The sequence below is a fragment of the Lagenorhynchus albirostris genome, chromosome 9 (assembly GCF_949774975.1).
Source record: "Lagenorhynchus albirostris chromosome 9, mLagAlb1.1, whole genome shotgun sequence".
Taxonomy (NCBI): domain Eukaryota; kingdom Metazoa; phylum Chordata; class Mammalia; order Artiodactyla; family Delphinidae; genus Lagenorhynchus; species Lagenorhynchus albirostris.
The window spans coordinates 79,256,396-79,272,776 of NC_083103.1; the positions used below are offsets into that span (position 1 = coordinate 79,256,396).

General features: G+C 34.8%; 1 protein-coding gene across 2 annotated transcripts in view; it reads left to right on the forward strand.

The window, feature by feature from the left end:
- DYNC2H1 (dynein cytoplasmic 2 heavy chain 1) overlaps positions 1-10,172 on the forward strand; it is a 372,064-nt gene extending 361,892 nt beyond the window's left edge. For both annotated transcript variants that reach the window (XM_060157926.1, XM_060157925.1), the window contains one exon: positions 9,694-10,172. In XM_060157926.1, the coding sequence (XP_060013909.1) occupies positions 9,694-9,852 (159 nt within the window). In that variant the 3' untranslated portion in view covers positions 9,853-10,172. The remainder of the gene's footprint in view (positions 1-9,693) is intronic.
- The last annotated feature ends 6,209 nt before the right edge of the window (positions 10,173-16,381 follow it).

A 16,381-nucleotide genomic window follows, 5' to 3' on the forward strand; every position in this document is an offset into this window, starting at 1 on the left:
TATGGAAAGAATAACATTATAGTTTTTAATTTCTAAATAAGTTATAGTCTAATAAGAAAAAAGCCTTAAATGGTAATCTGAACTACCACATATTGTGTTCCTATTATTTTCAGCAGTGTGCTAAATGTTTTATATACTTTACCTTACATACTTTTCTGAGTAGCCCTGCAAGGTAGATATTATTATTCCTATTTTCAAATGAGGAAATGTGTGTTCACATAAGTTAAATGACTTCCCTGTAGCTTGGCATGCAGAAATCGAAAGCATCAAGATGTTAATACACATCTAATACCATGTCACTATGCTGCTGATTGGCAGATGAAGAAAACTGTCTTGACAGAGGTCTATTCGGTTAACTTTTTCCCTTTTAAAACCTTCAATTTTTTTTAATAAATTTATTTATTTATTTTTGGCTGCATTGGGTCTTCGTTGCTGCACACGGGCTTTTTTCTAGTTGTGTCAAGTGGGGGTTACTCTTTGTTGCGGTGCACAGTCTTCTCATTGTGGTGGCTTCTCTTGTTGTGGGGCATGGGCTCTAGGCGCTCATGCTTCAGTAGTTGTGGCACGTGGGCTCTAGAGCGCAGGCTCAGTAGTTGTGACGCACGGACTTAGTTGCTCCACGGCATGTGGAATCTTCCCAGACCAGGGCTTGAACCCGTGTCCCCTGCATTGGCAGGTGGATTCTTAACCACTGCGCCATCAGGGAAGTCCAAAACCTTCAATTTTTGAAAGAACTTTCAACAATGGAACTTGAGGGATATTCGCCTTTAAAATAAGACATAGTTGTAGATGAAACACATAACTTTTACTAAATGTAAGTAAGAATACATGTGAATAAACTTTAAAGTTTTGATTCTGTATCTAATCACCAACAAGCTATTTCATATACTGTTACTACAAGAAAAATGAGTTTTCTAGTTGTGAAATACTTCATTGAATTTTCCAATTATTATAATTCTTTTTGTAAAATAAAAAAATCCAAAGCATCACAATATTTATTTTAAAATAAAAACTAATAAAGCCATAATTAACAGTTATTGCTCAGAGAGCTATAAGAGCATCCTCTGACCTAAAGGAACATACATTTCTGTGAAACTCGCCATTTCCACCCCCCATATAAGCTTCATTTTCTCTAGTAGTAGAGTGACAGAGAAGGGAGAAGTTGAAATCATCTTTATTTTATTTCTCTCTGGCTATTGATTCATGTAAGAAATTTGTATGTCAAAAAGTTGGTAACTTATGGATTACACACGTTAGGTGTGTGGACCAGATCGAAAGTTCTATACAAAAGTTAAGGCTAGGGCTTCCCTGGTGGCGCAGTGGTTGGGGATCCGCCTGCCGATGCAGAGGACACAGGTTCATGCCCCGGTCCGGGAGGATCCCACATGCCGCGGAGCGGCTGGGCCCGTGAGCCATGGCCGCTGAGGCTGCGCGTCCGGAGCCTGTGCTCCGCAGCGGGAGAGGCCACAGCTGTGAGAGGCCTGCATACAGCAAAAAGAAAGTTAAGGCTAAAATTTGCTGAGGGTTATAACCATAATATATAAAATTGTATATGATGACAGAGATGAATTCAAATGAATCCAAATTATGAGAAGTGTTACTTCTCTGGCAAACAAATTTAAAAGCCATATAATGACCTTGATGGGGGGAAAGGTAGGACATGTATAAAATGATTCACTTAAGGAGAAACCCCAGCAATAAAAATAGAGCATGGAGAATGAGTAGGCATAAATGCAAAAGAGAGTGACCTAGAGCAGTACCCACATAACTGACCACAAACTGAATGCAGATCAGGAATGCAGTGTGGTTATGAACAGAAGCCAATCTGTTAACTGGGTTGTATGAAAAGCAACATAACATTATAAGACTTGGAATTTATCCCTCCACAATATTTTACTTTGAGTATCATTTCTATCCAGTTTTATTTACCACACTTTAAAAAATCAGGATAGGAATAGAAAGCTAAAAGTAATTTAATTTGAAAAATATCTCATGTAAAGAGAGGTAAAATGAATTGGAATATTTAGCCAATAAAAGAGATGGCTGAAAGATAATATGAATTTATTATTTTTATAAAAGAGATTTCCCCAAAGGCTTCTGCACTTTTTCCTGCCATGTAATGGAAGGGTTTAAGATACTTCCCCACCTCTTTTTTCCCCTCCTTCCTTTACAGTGATCCTCTTCTTCCCATTAATCTTACTGCTTTGACTGCCTCTCCTAGATCAGCTAAGAAGGAGAGAATATGAGGTATATTGCTAAATGTTTCAGAACATGAAATTTTGGAGTCCAGCAGTCTAAATGCCACTCACAGCTCCCAAACTTATGAGCTGGGTGATTTGGGGCAAATTACCTAACCTCATTGAGCCAGTTTCCTCATTTGAAAGTGGAGATAATTATGTTTGTATAGGACCATGTTGAGGAATAAATAGGTCCTGTGTCTGTGAAGTACCTAGCAGGGCGTCATACACGGTAAGTCTAATTTTTCCTGATGCCAACACTTTTAAATGTTTTTATAATAGTATAATAATTAACTTATTTCATATGGTGCTTTATAGTGTACTAAGTGCTTTCAATCATCATTAGATAATTAAGTTCCTATGTACCATATTCTGAACACTGGGGTAACAAAAATAAATCTCTTCCATCAGAGTCTTCTGTTGAGTAGAGGAGCAAACAGGTAAAGAAACTATTACAGTTCAGAGTTACAGAAGTACAATTATGGAGGTTTACATGAAGTGCTTTGGCAAATGAAGGAGACCTCAGCTCTATCTTGTATAAGCAGATGAGGGAAAGTCAGATGACCTCACAGGGAGAGGAAGCAGCTTCTCAGGACTGTAGTCACAGTAGAAGTAAGAAAAGTTCAAGGACAAATTCAAAAATGGTAGGGGCAAGGCATTCCATATAGAAGGGGAAGTATATTTAAATGCATGGAGATACGAAAAGAATTTAGGTTATTTGGGGAACTGAAAGTATAGTATATCTGGAATGTACTGGAATGGTTCAAATGGAGAGTGGTAGGGGATGCGGTCAGAAAGGAAGACTAAGACCAAGTACGACAAGCCATGGAGCCATGCCAAGGAGTTTAGACTATCTTATGATCATAGAAAGCCATTGAGAGCTTAGAACACGTGTGTTGTAAGATCAGATCTGTAGTTTTAGAAAAGCAGTCTAGCACTGAGAGAATTGAGGATTGGCATAGGGTGAAATACAATCACACTTACCTTTCATTGCAGTCCTCTGAGTATGGTAGAGTAGTTTTTCTCTCTGTTTTGCTGAGGAAGAAACCGTGAATCTGGTAAATAGAGTGATTTGTTATGGGTCCCCCAGTAGTAGCACTAGTGTTTGAACAATAGCAATGAGCATTTATTTGTATTTATTATGTGCCAAGCACTGTACAAACTGTTTAGAATACAAGATATTTAGGCTTTCCAAAAACATTTGAAATAGGAATTATCATCTCCATTGTAAACTAAGAAAATGGAAGCTTAAAAGATTGTATAACTTGACCAAGATAAAGATAACATAGTTAATAGGTAAGCAACTAAGTTTCAAATCCAGGTTATCTCTCTTAAATCTTAGGCCTAATACTGAGGCAACCTAACAGTATAAACCAGAGTTTGGAAAACTACAGGCCACAGGCCAAATCCAGTATGCTGCCTGTTTTTGTACAGCCCACAGTCATGTGAGCATGAATGACTTTTACATTTTTAAATAGATGAAAAACTTAGAAGGATAGTACTGGGTTGGCCAAAAAGTTCATTCGGGTTTTTCTGCAAGATGTTACAGAAAAACCCGAACGAACTTTTTGGCCAACCCAATATTCTATGATGTGAAAATTATCTGAAATTCAAATTCCAGTGTCCATAAAGAAAGTTTTGTTTGGAAAACACCTATGCCCATTTATGTAGATGCTTTCAGACTACTACAGCAGAGTTGAGGATATAGTTGTATCCAAGACCATATAGCCCATAAAATATTTACTATCTGACCTCTTACAGAAAAGTTTGCTGACTCTGTATAAACTATCAAACTCTCCAACTTTGCTTGAGTTAAGCACTATTTTTGTTCAAGAAATCATTTTTTTTAGGGCAACTATAGCTGTTTTTAATAAGTTTTACAGAATTTGGTGGGGGGCATCAGCATTTTAACGCGTTTTTACCAAGAGGGAAGGAACCAGCATAAAATCAAAGGAAGCATCAACATCAATTTATATAAACAAGTAAAAAGAATTACTTTTGCCACTTACTCTTACAGCTACTTCATTGCAGAAAGTTCAGAATCCTTTGATAAGCTTAGATAAAATAATGGAGTTCAGAACTTTGGTGACTAATTCCTTTTAGGCCAGAAGAAGGTTTTTCCACAAATTATTTCGATAATATTATCTGACCCCTAAAAGTCCTGAATAGCATTATTTCAGCAGAAACATGCCAGACAACTCAGGCACTAGGAGGTACATAGCACCTACATTTTTTTAAAGAGCATTTTAGGTTGCAGAAGACTGAAGAACTTTGAGATTTTTTAATATGTGGTAATACTTAACAAAGGATATGAACAACAAATTCTAAGGCTTTTATTGAGGGGAGGGGGAGGTTTACCATTGCTTCTATTATAAATGTAATGTACTTCGCCAGTTAACAAAATTAGAATTATGAATGCTCAAGAATTAAAAGGAAGTAAAATGCTGGTGCTAATGTTTTCCTAGTGTTTCTGTTTACCATTATCTATGTGCAGGAAGTTAATATACCTACACTCACACTGTTCATTTATGCGTTCATTCATTCATGATGCAGACTCTTAAGGTTCTTCAAGTTCCAGTTCAGTTCTAGGGGTTAAATTAATATAGGTACAATAAGATTTCCCTACAGGATTTTACCCAGAAAAGCATTCACTTTCTCCAAAGCAGTTCCTAAAAAGTGTTTGACACTACATTATTCCATAATGGTTCTCTGAAAAATTGTTCAGTAAACAGATTTAAATTTGGAACTTCATGATGTATTTGAGGATATTAAAAACGCTGGGAACTACCAAAATTTACTTAACATGCAACCCTGTTCATGCATCTACACCCCACCCTCCATCTGGATCTATGTTCCACATCACGTAGTTTGGGAAACACTACTTTATGAGGTAAGTCAGTCTTAGATAATGTCCTGTTCTGACATTCCACAGGAAGTCAGTTTGCCTTTGTTCTATTTTTCCAATAAAGAGTGTTACTTCGGGTTTATCAGCCCCACAGTAACATAGAAACCCTGGACCAGCCTGAACCCCACAGGCCTACACCATCCAACAGTTGCCACAACTGACAGTACAACTTCAGAAACAATTTCATTCTCAGGGAAATTATGACTATATAATGATTACACAAGCAACTCACAGTAACAGTCTTTTCTTTACGTTAAAGTATTTTCACCATGTATATGAAATGATATATGCTGAAAACTCTGCCTTGGATGCACTCTGGTTTAAATATAATAAATATTTAATTAATGTCTTTTCTATGTGACAGGTTTTTTTTCTTAAGAACTTACTATGAGAGCAATGTTGTTAGCATTGTATTATTGAAAAATAGAGGGAAGTATTTCTCTGCCAAAGTAGAGTACCTAGACATTCTTGACAGAATGAAGTCTTTCAAAATAATCATTGTTGGCAAGTTGTTTTGTTTCCTGTTTTGAGATAGTTATATTTTCAAGGGTTGCTTTACTAATAATGCCACTTTTACGTACATGAAACCTCTGATGTCATAACATCTTCTTTCCTAAAAAAAAAATAACTCTTCACTGACTTGGTTCATAAACATTCAGAAAGCATATGTTAGAATAAGTTAGTTGGACTTTATGCATAAATATATTTCTGATGAGAAAAATATTTTGGTTTGCCCTCGTGTGTTTTATTATAATGAAATTTGAGTTGATATCGGCCAAATAGTTAACATAATTAACCTGGATAATTTGGGGCTTTTTTGTTTTCTGGTGTTGTTTTATTTTGTTATTTTCTTTAGTTTGTTGGCTAAGTAATACCAAATATCACCATTTGCCTTTGTAAATGTCTTCTTTCACATATTAGCTTATTGCCTTCTGTTTGTAGTACACGTATACTTTTAAGCCACTTTCCCTGGGGCATGGGCATGAGCGTGAGTAATCATAATATATAGATTTTTAATTATTTAATTTTAATAATGTCAAACTAATTTGTTTACATATAATATAATATTATTTGAAGTTTTCCTAATATATCTTTTTGCATTAACTGAGCACAGTGTATTTATTAATAGTTATTAATAAAATTTTAGTTTCATCCAAATATTTCAGCCCAGCAGGATCTGTACTTTGTCTTTTAAGATAAACATATTAAAGAGGGAATTGTGGCATAAGAATTTAATTCAGTTAAACAATATAAAGTTTCTGTCTGCATAAGGTATTGTGTTAAGTGTGAGAATGCCCAAGTACTTAGCTCTATTACTTTGATCATTTATTTATTGGTGACATAAGGGCAAGTCCATTTAACCTTTCTTACAAAAGGTTGTAACGTTTACTGTTTATGAGATTTTAAGCAATGACAAGTAAAATTTTAAGAAGCAACTGTGGTACTTCGCTTTTAAAACACTGTACGTTTTGCTGGAAAGATTTGTACCCTCACTTTAAAACAAACAAAAAGCCTACAACCAAAAGCAAGTTTAGAAGGGTTTGGAAATATATACAAAAACTGGTAAATTGATAGTGAATATGCAAAGAATCAACTTTGCATTACTCTTAAATTCCTAATTTAAAGAGAAAATTGCTTGGCATTAAAATGAAGAGATATAGAGAAAATCTTCTGAATAGAAAGGAATAGCATTATAAAACATTTCAATGTGATGTTTTCATTTTTGACCATAGAAGTTATGGGAAAGAAAGCAAATATAGAGAGGCAGAGGAAGATAATTTAAGACCTTTTCTAGGATTATAGACATTCATAGGTTCAGATCATTTCAGTTCAACAAATATGCAATGTTTGTCTGCTCTTTGCTGAAGAATTTAAAGGCAATACCAAAAGAAAGCCTATACTAGGTTATTAATTTTAGGAATGGCTAAGGAGTTATGAAAATCACAGGAATTTGTGAATGCTAAAGCTTTGCCATTTAAGCAGAATTAGAGAAGAGGGAAGAGATTAGGCAGTGACTAATAATGGTTGAAAATTCTCTTTACTCCAAATTCTGTATTTTTCTGAGGCCCAACTCAGGATTCATTCTCCCCATTAATCCTTGTCAGGTTAACATATCCCAGAGTAGTAGTTTATTTTGATTTTCTTTAAAATACTCATTTTGCAAAAAATTATATTCTAAATATTTGATGTGTATGTTGTTTCTTAAACTAAATTTTAAGCTTTAAAGAAGATTATTATTTTCTCTATTTGGATATATATTGAAATGCTTTGCTTTTATAATTCTAGGTGCAATATTAGCACATAAATGCTGTTAAATGAATGGATGAGTAACAGAATCATCAATACAAACATAGAGGAAAATTAGAAACATTCAGGGCAGATGGTCTTCTTATCTATTTGGGTAATGATTCTTCATAAAGAATGAATTTTCTCATGTCAATCAGGTTACAATTTAGGAATTTTAGAAATGAATGAGTTTTCAAAGGGACTTAACTGTTTTATATCAAGGACTTAGAAAAGTTAGTGTTGTGGGGGTAGAGAAAAGGATTGGAAAAGACAATCAAAATTCCATATAATGCCCACTTAGACTTAAAAATAGAATGCTTTAAATTTCTTCATGAAGGAAAAAATATTTTTATTTCTCTCTATCCTAGCACCATCCATGACCTGTAGTAGATGGTAAAAAGCTGGGACTTTTTTTCTAATTGATTTAAGAATTAGTAGGAATTAAAGAAAAGTTATGCATATGTAGTCCTTGTGTGAATAAATAATGCTTTGTATTTGAACTCCTTAATAATACATCATTGGATTCACCCAACATCCCATTAGGTGGACCAGTGTTGTTTATGTTCCTTTTATGATAGGGAAACAGATGCTCAGAGAGTAATCTACTCTCTAGGGTCAGGAGCTCCTAAACAAGCTAATGCCAATTTTTTTTTTTCAATTGTACTACCTATGGCAACTTTGCCACTTGCCTAACTAGGTTACCATGATAAATTCTTCATGGGTTTCTGATTTGTCACTTGTAAAATTCTAGAATGAGACTAACTTTTCTCTTAAGTTTCATTCTAACTCTAAAAACTTATCCATTAGTTGAATAAAATTATATAAATTCAATAAAAACATGAATCCTAAATTTGAATTGGAATTACTATTATGAACTTCTGATGTTTTTCTTTAAAAAAATACATATTTCTAAGCTTCAGTCACTGAAAAATCCTAGAAGGAGAATGATAGATCATTCCTAGCACCCAGACTACGATCTCTAGTACCATTTCTCATTAAAGGAACCAAGGATCCTCAGAGTAATGACTAATTTTTGATTTCTGGGACAGCAAATATACAAGATGAACTTACAACATCTTGACATACTAGAAGGTAAGAAAGCTACTGAAGACTACTAGGGACATATCAAAACAAAAACAAAAACCCTCAGGAGCCAGCCTAATGAGTTCCCACTGCACAAAGATTGACATTTTGAACACCAATAAGATAGTAATTGCATTGCATTGAAGCACATTGAACATATTTAAATCCACCAGTTCATAATGATACTTAAAAAAATAGAGGGTGCTCATTGATCACCTTTACAGTATGCTAGGGAACAAATGCATTATTTTAAAAGCGTGTAAATAAAGGGAAATTAGATAGCATTTATTCCAGCCTTTCCTATATGAACTGTACCTCCTGGTAATCAAATGATTGATAACTGGAAGTTCCTCTTTATAGATTTGTTTCTGCCTGGAAATGAAGGGATGTAGAATTAGATTATCATTTTTTAATCTTAAATATAAATAATGATCATCAATGGCTCCTAATAGCTAAAAAGAGAGACACCCAGACTTTATATGCCTCTTGATTGAAATATACACTACTACCTATGCAGTGTTTTTACCGGAAATTGAATCTGAATCTGAACTCACCTCCAGACCCACTTTACAAGAATACAGGGAACAGAAGAACATGACACCATGGGAATGTAGCGAACAAAAGTCAAGAATGTGGGAAACTCTTTGGTGTAGTTCTTTAGCAAACAAATTACAAGGAATAAAGGAGAAAAAATAAATTTAGGAGAATTAGGACACATAACAAACCTCAAAGTGTGGGCTCTATTTGAATTGCAGTTCTTCCAAAAAAATCTTTTAAAAATTATGGGATAATGGCATAGTGGGTATAAGATGATATTAAGGAATTATTGTTAATATTTTTATGTGATATAGTATTTTGATTATGTTTTTATATTTTATTTATAGACATATATTTAAATACTTATAGATGAAATTTTATAATGTGTAGGATTTGATTCAAAATACTCTATTATTTGGGGCTGGGGGAGGTTATAAATGAAATACAGTTGGCCATGAGCTGATAATTGTTGCAACTGAATGATGCGGTTTATTATGCTAGTCTTTATTTAAAACATTTCATAATAAAATGTTAAATATATTTTATTATTTGGGAAGATTTTGTGTTCGTATTTGGTTATCTAATGACCTGTTGCAACACAGTATATTGCTGTATTTTAAAACAAAATTAATTCTTTTTAAACAGGGCGCATATGGTCCATATTCCCCTGATGAGTGCATATCTTTGCCTGTTTACACAAGTGCTGAAAGGGATCGTGTGGTGATCAATATCGACATTCCATGTGGGGGCAGCCAAGATCAGTGGATTCAGTGTGGAGCAGCTCTATTTCTCAAAAATCAGTAGAACCTAATGACAATAAAAGCTGTCTTAGCCAAAAGAAACATTTATTATTTAAGCTTTAAATAAAATATGTGGTCAGTCCACATTTGAAGTGTTAGTTCAGAATATTAGCATGTAGTTGTCCTGTGTTGTTTATCTCATTGTGTTTTTATTTTAATGGGTAATGACAGCACCCTGTACCTTTTAAAGTAATAACTTAATGGAGTCAATGTTAAAATAGCATATTCCCTTTATAATATTAAGTATTTCTGTGAGGCAGTTCACTTTTCCAGTGGCTCAAAAATCTAATGTTTTAGCTAAGAGTTTTTAAATAGTGTATTTAAGGAATCTGTAATAAATATTTTGGCTATTATTTCTGTATCATCATTTATTTAATAAAATATAAGATATTATTAACGTTTCAGTCTTCCATGGTTTTATATATATACGTATATGTATATATATAATGTCTTTAAACGTTGAAGGAAGTATTATATTTTAGTTAAAATATAGAGCATCTCAAAGTAATGCAAAAGAAATGGGAAGTAATAGCACAGAAACCAGGATAAGAATTTTACAAATAGAATAATTAAATGATGAAAAGGTTATAATTTCTCATGGGTATGGCTTTCCCATGTGTTTCTATGAAACCGTAAAATTCTACAATGGCTGAAAGCTTAAATAAACAGCTAGAAAAGGGAAAAGCAGGGAGGAGTATTCAGGGAAGGTGTTTGTGGGCCATGTCTGGAAATGTCACACATCATTTATGTTTATATTCCATTAGAGAGAACTTAATCACATGGCTACACCTAATTTCTAGGGTGGTGGGAAACAGAGTCTAGCTGGGTGCTCATAGAAGGGAAGACTAGAGAGGCTAGCTAGCTCTCCTTGCCACATCCCCATGCAAAGGAGAAAGCTCATTTCTCAAATGCCTCCAGGACAAAGGCATAAAATGACTGAAAACTAGTAAAGACACGTATGGCCTTTAATTGGTCTTCTGACTCCAAACCTTGTGCTTGTGAATTATAATACTTACAGAAAATAACATGATCCAGACATTAGCCAGATCCCAGTAATACAAGGATGAATAACATACTGTCTCTGCTCTTGAGAGATTTAAGAGCTGATAGGACAGTGAAAGGTAAAAATAATATCACTGTAAATTCTGTGATATTAATATTGCTATACAAGCTTTCTTTCGGTTACTATTTTTTATTGAGTATATAATACATAAAAAGAAAATATATATATAGAAAAGAATTACAGTACAGTGAAATCCATTATATGGCACACCAGCAAAGGGCTATAGAATTCCAGAGGATGGTGTAACTAATTCTACTTGCTATATGTGTTGTTTAATCTAAGCTTGGCTAATTAACTTTTTCTTTCTTTCTCTTTTTCTTTTTCTTCTTTTTTTTTTCTTGGAAAACTTACTTTGAAAATTTGTTACAAAGGATAACAAACACATTTATTGGTCTTCCAAAATGAACAAATATTAACATGCTGTGGCATTTACTTTAGATTTTTTCAAGAACTTTTAAAATTTTTAAATAATTTCAAAACCAGTTGAAGCCCTTCATGTTCCCTTCTGCAGCCCCATTTTCATCTTTACCATTTCAGAGGCACCCACTAACATGTATTTGTTGTGTACACAGGCCATTAGTATTATGGCAAAATGTTTGACCAAAAACAATATAGGAGAGTTTTTTTTCAATCAGTGGGAACTCCAAGGAAACTACCTAAAACTTCAGAAGAACACACTATCTGAGATTCTCAATCAGTAGAAGCAACAAACAATAGTTTTAGATTCCCAGGGCCCACAGATGGTGGAATGGCCCAATCAGGACAGGGATTTTCAAAATAAAAACCCCAGCAAACCAAGAATAGAAGGGAACTTATTTTCATGGATGGTGGATATCTAGGAACTAAAACCTATAACAAAGATCATTCTTAATGGGGAAACAGAAGCACTCTCTGCTTATCACTTCCATTCAACATTGTTTAGAGATCCTAACCATCACAGAATGACAAGAAAAACAAAAGCAAAAGCAAATAAGAGAAAAATATGTTCAGGAGGAAGACATTAGTACTCCCTCCCTCCCTTCCTCCAATAAGCCCTTTGTTCATCTTTAATTTTTGCAATCTTTAACACATGCACCTACAAAAATAAAAGTTTAAGAGCAGAAATTGTGAGCTTAACTGTGTTAAGCATTTGTCCAGAATTCTTTGGAGGTTTTATTTTTTATTCTGAGACTTTCTGCTGTAACGTCTTATTATTATTATTATTATTTTTGCGGTACGTGAGCCTGTCACTGTTGTGGCCTCTCCCGTTGCGGAGCACAGGCTCCGGACGCGCAGGCTCAGCGGCCATGGCTCATGGGCCTAGCCATTCTGCTGCATGTGGGATCTTCCCGGAATGGGGCACGAACCCGTGTCCCCTGCATCGACAGGCGGAGCCTCAACCACTGCGCCACCAGGGAAGCCCTCTTCTGTAACTTCTGAAAGAGAGGTGGAGACTGATGTAAGAAAACAGAAATGACAAAATCACTCCAGACACTTGAAACAGCTTTTTCCATTTGACTTCCATTCACTCATTTCCATTTGTCAAAATAAAGTATGGATGAGTTATCACTTCCCACCTGTCTCCTAAGAAAAGCGTGAGTACAAAGGAGTCCGACCAGTAAGGCAACTCCAGAGCACATCCAGGGCAAGACTGTGGTGAGCCCTGGGGCACACAGGAAAAATAGACAATGAAGTATATTAGACTCAAAATCATCCATCTTATCCCTTGCTTTTGGCCCTCTTACACATTAAGAATCTTGAGAGCAGCATGTGTACTTTTCATGCTTTTATTTCTGGTATTTGTTTACATTGGAGCTCAATAGATATTTGTTGAATCAATAACTAAAACTGCTTTCAGATGACTTAATCGTTGGATTTGTCTCCAAATTATTTTAGATTGTTCCCAAAGTCAAACCCACACTCAAAGAATGTGTATTTCCCATTATTAAGGATAGTTGAAGACTATCCAAAGGTCCTGAAGGAAATCTGAAAGAGAAGTTCCAAAAATATCAGAACAAGGGTAGCCTCATTTTTCCTATGTGATAATCATGAAGAAGACAACTACTTTGGATGTGTAGTCTTAAATCAAAATTTTTTGGAAATGAAAAGGATGATAGAGACTTGCTGGAGTTTTGTTTATGTTGTTTTACTTTGTAGTCCTACCTTCCTAAATGCTTTACTGTTCCTGTGAACTTGAGATTTTCAACTTAACATTGCAGCTAGGAGGAAAATTAATTATCAAAGTTTCATGAGTGAGGTGGATTTTATGATGGACATCAGAGAATCTATGCTGTAAGGAGTAGAGGTAAACCTGTCAGGGTCCAAAAGCTCAAACCAGTTCTCCTCCTCAGTTTATCTGAAGCCCTTCCAAATGTTAATGCTGCAAATCTCTCACTGAAAAAATGAACATTCTCAAATAGTTAAATCATTGGTAGAAGCACAGGAAAAATAAACCCAAGCTGAGGAAAAAAAAAGCCTGTTGAGAATAACAGGCTACCTGTTATTATCTCTACCTGTGTTAGTATTTTCCATACATGTAGACATAACAATCAGCATTTTCTTTTTTTAAAAAAGGAAAAGGGAAAAACAAGTATCAACCAAAGTACTGTGTTGTAAGTCTCATTACTTCTGATTATTCTATGCCTAATCTATCCTTACCCCCTCCTTTCCAGTTCCTAAGAACCATTTCAAAAGCGGTTATATCAATAGAAACTTAATAAGGTAACAGCAGAGAGAGGGAGGTGGATGGACAGATGACCTTTGATATCTCCTTGTTTTAGAAGTAGACTAGTTATTGGTTAACAAAGTAAGGGTAAAAACAAAACATAATGTTCGTGTTTTATGGAAAGCTCATAAGGCAATGAAGATACCAATTTAAACCACACAAAAAATAATGGAATCAGATCATAGCCTAAATATAAATTTTGAATATTTATTAAAGTCAATGACACCCATGTGATTTGGAAGCTAGCTTTATTTCTATTTGAAATAACAAATGGTTATTCAAATAGGAATTTATTTGAACAGATCTAGTTCTGCTGTAGTAGTTATATCCTTAGCAATGCTGCAGCTGCTAACTGGTTTGTAATTTTAAGCACAACTCTTTTCACATTAGAAACTGCTACTTATCATTCTCCCCTATTGCCATGATAATACAATGCTTAACTTGGTACTCTGAATAAAAACTACAATTCCTCATTTCCCTCATATTCAAGTATAGCCATGTGACTCACTTCTGGCCAAAAGATAGTGAACGCAAATATATGGCAGCTTCCAGGAGCCCTCCTTATAGGACATGATCAGTATGTCATTTTTCCTCTTCATCTCTTCCTCTCTTCTGCCTGGCACAGGGACACTACCATCTTGAGACGTGTTTATGGCCACAAAGGGCAGAGCAACAACATGGACAAAACCTGGTTATCTTATCGGAGCATAGATGCCGCCCCTGAACCATTTAACTCTGACTTCATTTACTTCATTTATACAAGAGAGATTACAAGCCCTAGATGGGATATAAAAAAGCCACTTGGCCAGTGGTATGGACAACTAGAACGGGACTGACTGCCCTCAGACAGTCCCTCCAAAAGACAAGGACTAGACTCAGATATTCAAACTGAACTGAGAACCTTGAGCTGGAATCACTTAAACCTGTCATCTCCAACTGACGCAGGTCCCACCTGGGTGGGCAACAGCTGTAAACAAAACTGTTTTTCCAGAGACACCAGGGGTACCTTTGGGACTGCACTCCTTATGTGAAATTCAGGCATTAACCTGCCTCTCTCTCAAAAGCACTTGTACCTTTGACCACTTTTTGGGTGGCCATAGGAGAGCTGCAAGTGTATAAAGAAGCACCACCAGTAGGTCATTTATTCCTCAGACAATTGCAGCCCTTTTTCCAAAATGAGTCTACCTTTGGTTACTTGGTGTAGGATAACTGCTTCATTATATATGCTCCTTGTGGACAGTTTTCCCTGTAAGGGGAATCATCCAATTAAATAAGGTGGTAGGAAATGTGTTCTTGACTTCAGCTGTAGTGATCAATGACATCATCTCAGCCCTAGAAGACATTCAGATCAGCCTCAACTCACCGTCCAATGGTGGTTTATCTCTGGAAAAAATTCTATTTGGTTATTAATTATATGATAATTAAAAAAGAAATGCTTGTAATGGTAGTAAAAAAAGATATAAAATATACAGTGTAATTTTTTAAAGATGTTTTTGAAGACCACTTTTAAAGTCTTTTTTACAATATTGCTTCTTTTTTATGTTTTGGCTTTTTGGCCACAAAGCATGTGGGATCCTAGCTCCCCAGCCAGAGATCAAACCCACACCCCCCGCATTGGAAGGCAAAGTCTCAACCACTGGACCGCCAGGGAAGTCCCCAGTGTAATTTAATGTGTAAATATATATATATGGCATATCTCTGATTTAAGAGAGAGATATTTAAAAATATTAAATGATGATTATCTCTGAGTAGAATGATGAATGATAGGTAATTTTTGCTTTACACTGGGTATATTTTTACATTTTTCAAATGTTCTGAGAATGTATTACTTTCATAATTAAAGCAAAATACTAAATTTTTTATTAAAGGAAATAAGAAATAAAAATGTAAACTTGAACAAAACAATGTGTAGCATTAGCTTTTCATATTCTGAGATAATTCCTTTCAGAATCCCTTTATCTGCAAACTTTCTAGTCTATTTATAGTATGTATTATTATAGAACTTAATTTACTCAACTTTTTATAATCTCAAGTGTTCATTGGGATTTGTATATAATTGGTATTTGATTAAATTATTTTAGATCAAAAACAAAGATGGCATTTCTACCTTGGCATATAGCTGCAATCAGATATATATGTAATTTTAAAGTTTAATATCTGTAATAATGAGAGAAGTGGTGAGTCAAGGTAAAATTTAACTGAAGTCAATTTAAAGGCTTATATTTAATTACAGAGTGGCAAGAGCCCTGGACGTGGAGTTAGGACACCAGGCTGCCAGTCTTAAGCTGACCCCACCATGTTTGCCAGGGTATCATCTGATCCCTCTGAGCTTAGGTTTCTTCATCTATGAGATGTGGATCACTATTCCCATTTCAAAGTGTGATTTGAAGAGCAAATGAAATGTCATGTGATAACATTGTATGAGCTAGTATAAATTTAAATTTAAGATATTGTTATGTCATGTTGAGACTGGATGTGAACTTAAATGCTAAGATAAATTATATCACAGTTTTATATAAAACATTAATTCACTACTTAGAAATAACAAGCTGAGAATTATCTGATTGTAATATTCTCAAGTTTTACACTATCTGGTTTATTTGTTATTATGTTTCCAGTGTTAAAAGTCCATTTTGTTTTCACAAGATGAACCACAGTTTAATCAGAACACTGTCATTTGTAGTATTTTGTCCAAAACCAACAGTCTGTATATGACCAATGTATAATAACAATAATAACTAAGGCTTAGATAGCACTGATTACATG